The sequence below is a fragment of the Sabethes cyaneus genome, chromosome 2, assembly GCF_943734655.1.
Source record: "Sabethes cyaneus chromosome 2, idSabCyanKW18_F2, whole genome shotgun sequence".
Lineage (NCBI taxonomy): Eukaryota > Metazoa > Arthropoda > Insecta > Diptera > Culicidae > Sabethes > Sabethes cyaneus.
The window spans coordinates 52,198,224-52,212,728 of record NC_071354.1 but is presented as its reverse complement, the minus strand read 5'-3'; the positions used below and the strand labels follow the sequence as shown (position 1 = coordinate 52,212,728).

General features: G+C 40.1%; 1 protein-coding gene across 1 annotated transcript in view; it reads left to right on the top strand.

The window, feature by feature from the left end:
• Positions 1-1,710: 1,710 nt before the first annotated feature.
• Positions 1,711-14,505, top strand: part of LOC128733620 (reversion-inducing cysteine-rich protein with Kazal motifs) — a 43,779-nt gene continuing 30,984 nt past the window's right edge. The window contains exon 1 of the mRNA XM_053827341.1: positions 1,711-2,091. Coding sequence (XP_053683316.1) covers positions 1,956-2,091 — 136 coding nt within the window. The 5' untranslated portion in view covers positions 1,711-1,955. The remainder of the gene's footprint in view (positions 2,092-14,505) is intronic.

Genomic DNA, 14,505 nt, shown 5'->3' with positions numbered 1-14,505 from the left:
AATTGGTTGTACAGAATTTTTCATCGTCGAAATAACAAATATGGAGTAAGATGAGGTTAATTATTATTTTTAAATTTCTCAATTCATGTTAAATTATCTGAACATAAGCTAATTCACTTCACCAGACAAAACGAATCCCGCGGACATACGGTAAGCAAATCCAAACAAGCTGATCCCGCAAGCGAAGCGACACTGTCGGATGTCACCACAGCAAAGGCCGCGTAGCGGGCGGCGGCGGTGCGGTGGTGACAGTTTTCCTGTCTCTTGCTGTCACACGGCCCAGTCCGGCCCGGCCCATCCCAGCCAGACCGACCGCGCACACACCGGACAACGTTCGTCACAAATTCCTGGCAGTGTCCCGTTCGCGACGCATCGCGGCGCGGCGCGTTTGTCGACTGTGACTGAGCTGCTCACTGAGTGCGCGCAGCATTTCTTAGTGCTCCGTCAGTCGTGTTTGCGTTAGGACGTTCGCGATTCCGGCCAGTATTTTGATCATTTTGAAGTTTTGGGCGGCGATAGCCCGGTGCGGATTCGCGTTCCGTGTGCGTGTAAGACCATTTGTTCACGCTTTAGGAGGAAGAGCGTGCATGTGATTAGTGGTGTCCTACTCGTTATGTTTTGGCGATGATTCGCATAGCTGAGCTGTTTTCCCCAACACTTGATACCGTCACCGCTCCACCCAATTTGCGGAGGAGTCGCGTGTGAGTGGTTTATTTTTCAAACACCGCGTGCTCGGGCCGTTTAATGTTTTTTGCTGCTGATATGACTTTTTGTTTTGGTCCTTTCAACTCGCGGTCGGTGTTTTGTCTGAAATTTGTAGAAATTAAGGGCCTGTTTCAAAACCCGAAATCGTAGGTAGTCGTAATGAAATGCACGAGTTCAAATTTTTGGCTGACTTCAATGGCTCAATCTATGCATTTAATTCACAGCTCACGAACGATTGATTTGAATAAGTTTTTATTGCTCATTGTTATTCATTCTCCGAAAGAATGTTTAACGATTTCCCTGATAACTATTGCAGCTTAGAGCGATCAACAAAGTAATGGAGCCGGTGCCATTGGGTTGCCATTCGACGTTATCAATTCAAACGGCGGCAAGTTGTTAGTGTGTATATACTGTGCGAATACGACGCTTGATTAATTAATCAATTGAGGGAAGAACTATGTTGTTGATTCAATCAGTTGTCTCTACGCTTCGTTTGAATATGCGCGGGAAATAAGACTGCGAAGGAAGAGGAGAAGGAGTTTAGTAACACCGGAACTTCATATGTACTGTCAACTTGTTTACAAATTGTACAGAGGCGTGTTCGATTGCAACTGCAAGTGTGTTTTAGTCTATTACGGGTGGTGAAACGTTCATGGCTTCTTTTGCTTGAGTTCTGATTTCATTTTCAATAGTCTTGAATATGTGCACTATGCACGGTAATTAATTTAGAAGTATATGAAAGATTTCGTGCCAATTCTCAGAACTCGGTTCAACTGCGGTTAAACTTTGTTTAACTTGGCAATTCTTCATACTTTAATTTTCAAAATTAGTTGAATTAGTTGAGCTAGAGTTGTAAAGTCAACTTTAAATAACAAGCCCTTTTTGAAAATAAAAAGTGAAACTGTTGAAAACATTGTAAGATGAGAATATCCTAGAAAGTTGTATGATTTGTCAAGTAAAGTAGCCGTGTGATGATTATTAATTTCGATTACCACCCAGCTTTTTTAGGAGGCGACCGTGAGTGCCAACATGTTGTCGTAATGAATCTTAATTGGTCGAGTTGGAAATAATTGCATAATGAGTTGACTTCAACTTACCGAGTCATTTGAACGGATCGAGTGAGTGAACTAGTGAAAATAGAGGTTTGGTCGATGACAACTAATGTAAAAAATAAACTTGGCATCCACCGGACGTTAATGAACAGTTTATGCATATTTTTGCTACCGTTTCAACAGTACTATAGTTAATTGATGCGTTTTACGAGTATGTACCGCCAACTGATTGTACTGAGCTGTTTAGTGGCAGTCTCTTCAGGTTGGAGTACCGGTTCTCTAGAGACGGAAGATGAATATAGATCTACGCAACCGTCACCGCACAGCGGTTCTGGTGAGTATATGTAATGCTTATCCTTCATAGATTTTACGAGCCTATAGCTTACGAGCAACGGAATGGGCTATAAACTTATACTCGATTGAAATGTATGAGATTTAACATGTTGTTCACTATACGGGATATAAGAAAGACATTTGGAAAACATTTGTTTTCAGTAAATAATAACGAAAGTTGGATTCTTTGATTAAATATTGAAAGGTACATATCCAAAAATATACGAAAGTTTTCGTTTACATTATCAATCACATTCAGTTCAAAACACTAGGAAAAGAAGAAGGATCTTCTTCTAGCATAAACGCCGCCACAGGAACATCTGTAGGTCACCAAATCAGATAGAAACACATATCGATCACGTTTTGGTCGACTGCCGGCTCTTCTCAAAAGTCATTGATGTCAGATCTTTTCGGAGCGCTAAACTTGACTACTTAGTGATGATTAAGTTGTGCCCAAAACTCACCGCAGAGAGCATCATTTAGCACGTGGCAAGGAATCAGCGGAACGGTTGGTATGACCATGAAGTGCCATGAATGTAGAAGGATGATGGATGAGGAGAATATTGTGCGAGCGCATTTGCTTGCAGCATTTGGACGCAGCTAACCCAAGTACACCGGGAGAAAAAGCGCTACTTGGAAGAGCGGAAATATGCGAAGTAGGCGCAGCATCATAGTTCTAACGAAACGCGAAAGTTCTACCAAAAACTAAATGCATCCCACAAAGGCTTTGTGGAACGCGAGCCAAGATGTGTCGGGTTAAGAATGATAGTATTTTGACGGGCGATTGTGAGGTGACCGGAAGGTGAAAGTAGCACTCCGAAGAACACCTAAATGGCGCCCCGGGACTGAAAAAGCTGGCCACTTGGCTGTTTGTTAGAATCTGGGATACTGAATAGCTATCGGGAGAGTAAAAGGACGGGGCTATCTGCCTGATAGACTAGAATGACGACAAGCTGGTCTATGAAGACTATCGTACGATCACCGTTCCCAATGCTTTGCCCAAACCATTTTGCGTCCATTATTACCAATCACTGCAGTAGATCAGAGCCTTTGGACTGAATACAGAACTCCCTCGCACTATTTGTTGGTTGACTTCAAAGCTGCATTTGATACCATTGACCGGAGATAGATATGGAAAATCATAGGTAAGAACAACATCTTCGAGTCTGACTAACGCTACTCTGGATAGTGCACAGTGCTGTGATTGAATTTTGGGTGTATTGTTATCACATAAAGCAGCGTTTCCCAAATGGGAGTTCACGAACTTCCACGGCTTCGCACCATTTAGTTCGCACCAAACTTATATACGGAATTCCGTCAGGGGTTTCACGAACTAAATAAGGTTGAGAATTACTGACATAAAGGGCTTCTTGAAGGTGATAGTCTCTCATGCCTACCGTTCAACATTGCACTGCAAGGTGCTATGAACTGAGTGGACATTAACTCGCGGAGCACCAGCTTCAACAAATCTAGTTTGTCTGCTTTAGCGACGACATGGATATTGTCGGTAAAACATCTGTAGGGTGGCTGAACAGTACACCGGACTGAAGCCCGAATCAGGGAAGATTGGACCAACTTCGTGGTTTTGTTTTAACCTTTATTGAGGTTAGGCATATCATTATTTTTTTATAACTATAGTTTTTTTTGCAATCGCCGGAGGGAACGGTAATAGAAAGTAATGAAACAAAGGTGTTGATAGTATCTAAGTAGAGCGGCACAAGATGTGAAGAGGAACGGGTGGAAAATTAGGTAAAGGATGGTTATTCAAGCAACGTTTAACGTTGGAACCAAGTTGCCAATCATAACTGGAATCGTACTCACACAGGGCCTAGGAGGATAAGTGGATTTGATTCCTGTTATGATTGGCTCCAATTTCAGTTTGTTTTGATCCGCGGATCTCCCAGCTTGAGTAAAGAGGAGCGGTACAGAATTTCTAAGAGAAAATTGGGATAAATACATCCTAAACGAAGTAGTTGCTGCTCAGCGGAGCTGAGGCCTATCGACGCCACTTGGGCAATAGTGTAACGATCGACGGCGATGCGTGCGAGTTAGTTGAGGAATTGGTATATCCTGGCACAATGGTGACGGTAGACAATGACACCAGCCGTGAGATTCGAAGGCGTATCATCAGCGGAAATCGTACAAAGTATACTCTGTCCAAGAATTTCATGAGACCGGATGTTCTCTACGAGCATGAAACGTAGATAATACACGAGGCAGACCTGTGAGTATTCGGAGTTTTCGAGAGACCAGTGTTAAAAACGAGAACGGAGTATGGAGACGTAGGATGAAACATAAGCTTGCGCAGCCCTGTGACGAACCCAGTAGTCAAAAGGTAGCTAAAGCTAGATGGATACGATGGGCAGAGCATTTCGCAAGAATGCCACACCACTACCCTGCAATGATGGTAAAAAACAAAGCCATGGGTATAAACGTCCTTCAGAACTTGATCCTTCTTTATCGACAGACTTCGCAGTCGGTTATTAGAGTACAGGAAAATTGTGGGGCTAGTGCAAAGATCCTATTAACTCTGTAGCGGCACCACCCAGTCGAGATTCGAACATACGACGATTGGCTTGTTAGGCTAGCATCATCATACCCCGGAGCTAACTTGGTGGACAATGATGGTGTTTGCTTCAAATCCGGTAACAACAAAACGACCAGGGGCGCAGCGAGCAAGATGGGTAAACCAGGTGCAGGAAGATCTGGCGACGAGTACACTCGTTCGCGGTATGCTAGGAATTGGAGAGCAAGAACCCACAAGTGAGTGAATTGGAGACATTTTGTTCATTTGGCTCGGGGTTGTCACAATACCTGAAAGATATGGGCTGCTTCTAGTTGGTTTGTTCCATTATGGGGCATTCCAGCTCCAGAAGTTGGCTATAGCTATAAGAAATGTTCCTACTGACTCTAGCCGTACGCCCACCCGAGATTCGATCATACGACGACTGACTTGCATATTAGACCAGAAACGTACCTTCAAGCTAACTGGGCGGCAATTTTCTTCATTTTGAGCATCAATTATCAATTTTTAAATTTTATTTGTTAAATTTTATCAATCTGTAACTATAAAGTGCAGTTGAGGAATTTCAGAAAGAGTTGAATGCTGATGTAACTCTGATCTGATGCGACAAAAGGTGGCTTACAGACAGCTGAACATACCAGCAGTAAAGGATAAATTTTTAAGAATTAATCTTTGTACTCAAGACTTCTCATTGTCAGAAAAAAAACCCGATTTAATCCACCTATTGGTGAAAGGAACCTTTGTTATACCATCTCATTTGTCATATGAGATAGAATTCGACACGCCAGGAACATAATTCAACTTTTTGATAACACTATGGTAGTTATCATCAATACATATGCATGTCTATGTAATATACTGATAAATTTGTATAATATTTCAAAGCAATCAAAAAATGTCTTCCTTTTATTTGTAAGTTGTTATTTTGAGTAAATAGTGGGGTCGCATTGTGGGGTTTGGTTTAAGTTAGAAACTGGCCGTTTTCCTGGATGTATTCGGAACGTTCCCAGGACGTGTCCGGCTGTGGCCAATGTAATCCTGGACACTTTATATGACGACAAATGAACTACTTTTGCAATTTTGAGTACTTTAAGATGTCACATGCTGTATCTCAGTTCAGTTCAGAAACTGAACCCCGATCCGGAACATTGCTGGACGTGTTCAGATGTAGCCGATGATGTCTTAAACATTTTATACGACTACCAATGGTCTAGTTTGCAATTTCGAGTACTTGGAGCTGTCGCATGACGGGTTTATTATGACTCAAGGTGCTTCTATGTTCAAGTTTCATGTATTCCCGACCTTGTTCCGGACATATCTTTCGAACCGTACATCCGATCCAAATTCTTCTAGGCCACAAAACTTTCCGTTTGTTAGTTATTGCAGTCAAATCGGTCCAGGCATTTCCGAAATGCAGATCTTTATTGTTATATTTTCACTGCTGAGACTATTGAGACTGAGACTGAGACTAAAAGCGGTGAAAAATAACATGGGACTGTTATGCGTTTATGGGCAGTAATGGTAGTTATCATCAACACATATGCGTGTGTATGTAATATACTGATAAATTTGTAGAATATTTGAAATCAATCAAAAAATCGTGTGCAAAGTTCTTGGACAGGATTGATATTAAAGGGGGACCCTTACTGGAAAGTCGGAAAATTTATTTGTTTTGCATTTTCAGAAGCCTTTTATCTTCAGAAATGTTGAGCCCAAAGTATTTTTCGGTACGTGCTCTCGTTGAGAATTTACAGTAAGATTGTATAACATTTCGCCGAATACCATTTCGCAGAAAACCAATTCGCGGATGACCATAAGGCGGAATATTCTGTTTCGCGAAAACCATTTCGCGGAAAACATTTTCGCGGAAAGTACCATTTCGCGGAATACATTTTTGCGGAAAGTACTATTTCGCGGATAACACTATGGTAGTTATCATCAGTTAAATCAGTAGTTAAATCGATGCGAGGACTAGGGAAAACTAACTAGAGGTCAATAGACCTAGGAAAACGAATAGACCTAGACAGATGTGATCTCTGCGGGGGGGCTGCCCCCCCGCAGTGGCCGGCGCTTCCAACGGCGGGTCACCGGCGAACACTCGCCGTTGCCTGCGGCCGGCTCGCCCTGAATCATCTAGGAAACGTTTGCTGCTAACATGATGGTTTTCCGCGAAACCATATTTGCCGCCAAATGGTTTTCCGCGAAATGTTTATTTCCGCCAAACGGTTTTCCGCGGAATAGTCCTTTCCGCGAAAGGGTTTTCGGCGTTTTGGTACTTTCCGCGAAATAGTACTTTCCGCGAAATGGTATTCCGCGAAACGGTACTCCGCGATATGGTCTTCGGCGAAATGTTATACAACCCAGCAAAGTTGCTTATTTTACTGTGTTCTACAACTTTTGTGGAGACACTGTACTTTTTTGGACGCATTTAAAAAAAACAAAAATTTGTATCACCCTAATAGGTAGCTTTACGGTCACCCTAATAGTGTAAAAAGTTGCGCCAGATTTTTTAAATAAACTTTTCCAAAGACACACCGCCTGGAAAATTAAGCATTTTTACGCTAGAGCACATGATCGCATTTTTTTTCTATTTGGTTCATATCAGTAAAGTTTGCTTAAATAATTTCATCAATGTTTTATCAAATAACTTTTGACTTGCAAGGACAATTCTAATAAAATTTAGCAGGTATGTTCATAGAGTTTATGCCTCTCGTTTGATACTAAGATAATTGAAATCTGCTTAATTATCTGGTTAAAATCGTTATAAATAATTGTAAATTTTATTATGCTGTACACGACTGCTCATAACTTTCAAATTAAACATCCAATCAAAAAACAAATCAATAGTGATCTAAGAGGCTATATTACCTACCAAATGAGACTAATAGCGCATAAATAGGTTTGGCCATCTCTGAGAAACGTTCAACTAATTGACACCTTGAAAAAGCACATTTTTAAGCATAACTTTTGAACCGCTTGATTGAAATTGGCCTCTGCTGGCAGCACGGTTAAGAATTGTTGTTTTTATTTTATCGCTCCGTTGCTTTTGAAATTTTCAGTGTCAAAACTCAGTATTTATTTCCGTAATTTGCGCGAGTGTGTTAGACTAATCTCAAGTTTTTAGTCTTGACCTTGAAATGCGGTCATACATATATATTAATGGACAAAAGGTAGGAGTCAAAATGACTACTTGTCAAGCATAGCTACCAATATCCCCCCCCCCTTCCTTTCCGCGAGTGTGTTGTTTAGTGCTGATGGCTTCCTAATCCCGCTGATTTACAAAGGATAAGCACGGATAAGTACATTTTCAAACTAAAAGTAGTTTCCGATGACATGTCATAGAAACTCCATAAAAAATAATTCGTGATGCCAATTGTTTTCGATGTTTATTGACGAATATGGGTTTCTTTTGACATGTAGTTGGCGCTACGGTACAGATGATGCTGTTATGCATCAACATTAAAATAGTTAAGCAGAGTTTTGAAATGTATAGCTGAGTAACTGAAATGTTCCATTCGGCTGTATTTTAATTAAAATTATAAAAGCGGATAATTTGAATGAATGAAATCTCGTGTTTAATGCAATATCTCCAAAATAGAACCTAAACGGTATATATATGGAAGAGAACTATTCTATTTCAAATCAGCTTTGCTGCTTGTTTCAAATTACAACTATGATTTTGTCAAATGAAATACGCGCCAGAATAATGAAAATTATTCTGGAAGTGTGGATATGTAAAAGTATCCATGCGGGACTTATTGTTTATGAAGGCGACTTCGGAATGTGCGTGTATATCCAGGTATTCTAGAAATGGGTCGTTGGATGAACAATAGAGCTATCACCTTCCATCTTCAGGACTAAAATTAATTGCATTTAGGAAGACAAACTTTCTTACTATAACATGCATGTAATTTGTTTACATAAAAGCGCTAGATTGTATCACACACACACACACACACACACACACACACACACACACACACACACACACACACACACACACACACACACACACACACACACACACACACACACACACACACACACACACACACACACACACACACACACACACACACACACACACACACACACACACACACACACACACACACACACACACACACACACACACACACACACACACACACACACACACACACACACACACACACACACACACACACACACACACACACACACACACACACACACACACACACACACACACACACACACACACACACACACACACACACACACACACACACACACACACACACACACACACACACACACATACACACATACACACACACATACACACACACATACACACACACATACACACACACAAACACGCACACACACACACACACACACACAAATTTTAGGACTAATTCCAATTATAATCTCATGTCTTATTTTAAGTCATTTCATATCCTTTTTATTTCCAATTTCAATTTCAACTTCAACAATTTCAAGTCTAATTCCAACTATAAATCCACAAATACAAGTTAAATTCCAAGTTCTGATGTTCATCTGACAAAAATAAATTGTTCGAAAGTGACCTATGGGTGCAATAACCCTTTGCAAGTCCCATTTTGTGTTCCATTTTAAGTCATATTTCAAATATAGGTTTAAGTTCTATTTCAAGTTCATTTTAAAGAAAAATTTCTAGTTCAATTGGAAGTAAAATTTCTAATTTTATTTGAAGTAAAGCAAGTCCACATTAGTCCTAATTCAAGTCCAATTTCATGTCCATTTTTGAGTCCTAGTTATGTCCCATTTTAAATCCAATTTAAGTCGAATTCCATGTCCGTTTTCAAGTCCAATTCAGTTTTAGTCTATTCAGGGACTAATTTTAAGCTAATTACACGCACAATTTCAAGTAAAATTTTAAGTTTAAATCATGTCTTATTTCAAGTTTGATTCGAAGTCCAAATTTAGGTTCAATTCCGACTGAAAGTCAAATTTTCAATCCAATAACAAACAAAACTTCTTATTTCCAATCCAAATTTGAAGGTAGGGGCTCCATCTTTTGTTTATCTCTGAACCCGCCAGTGTTTGGGCCCTGTTGTATATTCACCCAGCATACGCCCTTAATAATGATGATGATGATAGGTTGACGAAGCTTGTCTAAACTTGTGTAACACTTCATCAGCATACGACAATCTTTCAGTTGTTGGCAAAACTCGTCCAATTCGAGCATAATCCATTATGACGTTTCCAATCCAGCGCATTCCAAATGTGCGAACGTTGACACTTTTAGCTAACTTTCCGTGAGCAACAAAAAAACAAAACCGAAACGATACAAATATCATTCCTAATTAGTTTCAGACTATTACCACCCGAAACGAGCTAGAAGCGTGATCGCCGGCGAACGCACTCGCCAGGCAAAAACATTTTCGCGTGCGATGCTGTCTGCCAGTCTGCGGCCGCCACGCTGTACCCAAACATGGTGCATCTTTCGCTGGCAGTACGCGCTGCCGATGACAACGTCAATTATATTCTACGCTAGAGGTGAAGTTTTAATGAAATGTAAAAGACTCGTACATCATCGCCGGACCCAAACGCCCGGCAAGAGTGCCTTCATCGTATCCGTACTACTCCGTATACTCAGTTCAGCTGCAACTGACCGTCTCGTGGTCCCAAGTGCGGGGCAGGCTAGTAGTGGTCAACTTTTCGCTGCAACGAACGTGAGGATCGGGTGCGGTTTGTTGATTATTTTGACATTTTAATTAAATCAACAGAGGTGAAAAATTAAACCAGATTGCAAAGTAGTTCGTCTCCTATTCGGGCTCCGTTAGACCAGCCGTGATGCTGGTGGTAGAGATGCAGTTTATACGCTCGACTTGACGGACGTTCCAAAAACTGCCAGGCTCATTATGTTGCTCGTGTGTGCTCGTGCGATGAAAAGTTGCGTGCGTTCTGACGCAGTTTTGGAAAACTGTTCTTGCTGGTGTCTTCTGGAAGTTGCTTGTACTAGCTTTGGTAAAAGGATTCAATTTTTATCTCACTTCTTGGTGAATTAATCACTGAACTATCTGCAAAAACTCCTAGAAACTTTTCCCAGCAGACCATGTCATTAGAATTAACGGTTTTCTCTTTAGAGTTACCCCTCTTCACTCTTCATCTTCCCAATTCACGTCACTTGGATAGAGTAGAGAGGCACATGTACCTTTATTTTTATATATTGAGGTTTCTTGTAAATGGTGTGTTCAACTTTCTAAAACAGGAGCTCATTGTACCAAAAATAACAATATTGTGTAATATGTTTATTTAATTTTTATTAAAATAATAATTTACTCTTAAGTAGTTCCATTTTCTTACCAACTATGCTTCAATAAATATTTTTTACTGTGACCTTTAAATTTCATTTAGTTCCTGCAATTGTACCGGCATCTTCCTCCCTGTGGTTCCGGTGCTGGTGGCGGTGGTGGTGGAATATAATTGGACTGTGGTTGATTGTATGGTGGTGGCATACCGAGAGGTGAACTATAACGTGGCGGTGGGTTTTGTTCATCGGGTTGTTGTTTTCCAACGACAAAAGTGGCTGCTTCTCGCAACAAATCAGCAGTGCGTCCCTTGACTCCTAGTTGTTCTACGCAGCTGGTTGCACGGAAGACACGGCTGCATTCGTCACAACTTTCCCGCAGGGCATATTCCACACAAGCCTTAGTTTTGTCGCTTAATATTTCCGGATCGGGAACAGCATGGTTACGAATGTAGACTCGGGTCAGATTCATTCCCAATGCCGGCTCGTACAATCCCTCAGCAATGTACTGGCAACGGTACAAGCATTTAGTTTCCGACACTTCCGGAAACACACCTTTACTGTACTGTTCGAGGAGCTGTTTGGGTGTCCGCAAATAGCTAAAGCAGTTGAAAGCTGCTTGGACCGCGTCCAACCGCGGGAGTGGAATATATTCTGGCGAACATTTTAGATTGCCCCACTGCTGGTAATAGCATAGGAAAGTCTCGTACGCTTTGGAACAATCATCCTGACACAGCGCTAGTTTCGAGCTGATGCACTCTTTCGTTCGTCTTGCGTAGCAGGTATCATCGGCGGAAGGCTGGAAGTAACTTTCAATGACCGGTCCTTGCACTCCGGTTGTTTCATTCCACCATCCAGAATTAACACCAGCACAGCGAATCAAACACTTTAGGTCCTTATCCTGCGTGATGTAATTACTGGCAATCAATCGACCTACAGCATCCTTTGGTTGGTTCAAATACTGAGCACATTCATCCAACGATTGTCGTAGCGATTTCAACTTATAGGCAAAGTGTAATTTTTCCCCACCAGAACGCGCTGACATGGGTACATTGTACTGACCCAACACCATCGTCACGCTAGCCACAACTAGTATACACGTTATGACATTCATTTTTAAATAGTTTCAGAAACTAATGATTCGCCAATGTTACTTAATTGAGTTGAAAGTAACAATGCAACTGATATGTCGTGTCTATCTTCAGCGGTTTATATAAGGTGAAATTGGGAGGATGGCACCGCTAAATTGTGTCTGCTCAGAATCAAAAGTAAAAACAATTAAAAGGAAAAGCGTGTGCTGGACATGTTTTTTTGCGGTGATACCGTACATCGCCAGAAGTACATACTTCTTTTGCACTGCTGTAGGGAAGGTGTGAGCCCCCGGCGCGTGATGTATGAAGCAACAAAGAAGCTTTAGATGGGAACGATTTCCATGAATCTCTGTGGCGTGCCGTACGAGCTCGGTCGTTTCAGCAGAAACTAAGAACTATCTGAATTCTTGCCAGAATGGATGAAGTTGACTTTCTAGTAAATTTTGATTCACTTTTTGTTGAGTTTTGAGCCTTTCGACGCATTATGATAAGGACGTGAGATAGAACTATAGCTGAAGTGAAGTTTAAGTTCGAAGTAAGTAAACTGTAGTTGTAATTTACCTACCTAGATTACTGTGGTGTTATCGGTATTAGCAAATAATGAATTAATAATGAAATTTATTACTTTATATACAGGTTTTATTCTATTTTTTTCTCGAAAAATAAAAAAATAACTTTAACGATAAAACATTAAAAAACTCGATCACGAAAATCAATATGTTTTAATAACTCTGGATTCCGCTGGAATAAAACCGATCTTCTTGTACCATAAGGAAGCTATTATCATGTGGATTTTAATGGCAGGTTATTTGATTGCGGCAGAATAGTCATTTTACTCTAATTTTCTCAGTAAACGTCTCAAAAATAAGGGTAGCATGATCATCTTTTAGTCAAATTCACAAAAGCAAACAGGTCCTCCGAACAAACTGTGAACTGATAGAATGTATATAAAAATATGTTTCTTTTAATAAAAAATAAAATTCGCCACGAACTTGGCCGTCTAGAAAATACTGATAAGATCGGAAATCCTCTACGGCCATGAAATATGGGTTATACTTGCGGAGGACCAGTGCGCCCTTTGAACGGAGCAGTGTTGCGTATCGTCTACGACAGAACACAAATACATACAAGGTTAGTCAAGAGAGGTTTTCTGATGTTCAAATTAGTTTATCACCTCCGCTGGGTTACCTTTGACGATCACCGAAATTTGCAAACTTGAAACACTTGAATGTGTACAAATAACATCGATGGTTGCTAATCAATCGCTTTGCGCACTTCTGTTCTACAAACTGTAAAAACCAGATCACCTATTTTAACTCACCTTGAATACACATGGATGACGAAACATGAAACATGGTAAACAAATCTTGAAGTTCGACCAGGATCATCGTCTATATCACGAGATTAGTTCGGCTGCCTCGGGCTAGGCATATCGTGCGCATGTCGAACGATAGTTTCGTGGTCCGATGTTTCGTTTAAGCGTTATAAGCAAAAATGTGAAAACTACGTGACACGATTTTCTCCGGAACCACACGACTGATTTCAATGATCTTAGTACCAAATGAAAGCTCTTGCTACCATAAAAATTTTCAAGAAGTTTTATTGAAAACGAACAAGTAGTTTGAAAGTTATGCTTAAAAACGTGTTTTGACAAGATAATAATTATCGCCTGTTTCTCAGAGATGGCCCAATCGATTTATGCACTATTAGTCTCATTTAAAAGGTAATATAGCCGGATTGATTACTATTGAATTGTTTTTTGATTGGACCTTTAATTTGAAAGTTATGAGCAATTAAAGTTACACGTTAAAATTTACAATAATTTATAGCGATTTTAATCAAGATAATTTATTTAGTTTCAATTATTTTAGTATTAAACGAGAGGTCTTAATACTGCAAATGTATCTGCCAAATTTCATAAAGGTTGGTTCTACTGGTCAAAAGATATTTAAAAATGATTGATGAAATTTATTCAAGAAAACTTTAATGACCAAACCTTTAATGGGACCAAACCTGAAAAACAGAACAGTATAGCAAAAATGTGTAATTTTTCAACGGGTGTTTCTTTGGAGCAGTCAATTACTAAAATATAGCACATTTTCTTACACTTTTAGGGTGACCGTGAATCCCCCTAATAGGGTGACACAAATTTTTGTTTTCCAAAAAATCTAGCGTCTTCTCAAAAATTATAGAGCACACTAAAATAAGCAACTTTGATGTATATAGTAACTATCTATCCCTTACTGGTTACGTTATTTAATGATTTGTTTAAAGAAGCCACTCTAAAAGCAATTCTGCTCAAAAAATTTGCATACGATGTTTTCATTGCTTTCAAATGTTCTACAAAGTTATTTAGTAGGTTAAAATATACTCTGGAGATTGTTTATCGATAGGATGCATATGGATGATAACTAGCACAGCGTTAACAAATAGTTGAATAAGGTACCGAAGATACCGATGATCATTTCCAGCTCAAAACGCTAAAAAAGCCATTTTTTCTCGACTATTTTCGATTGAAATTGG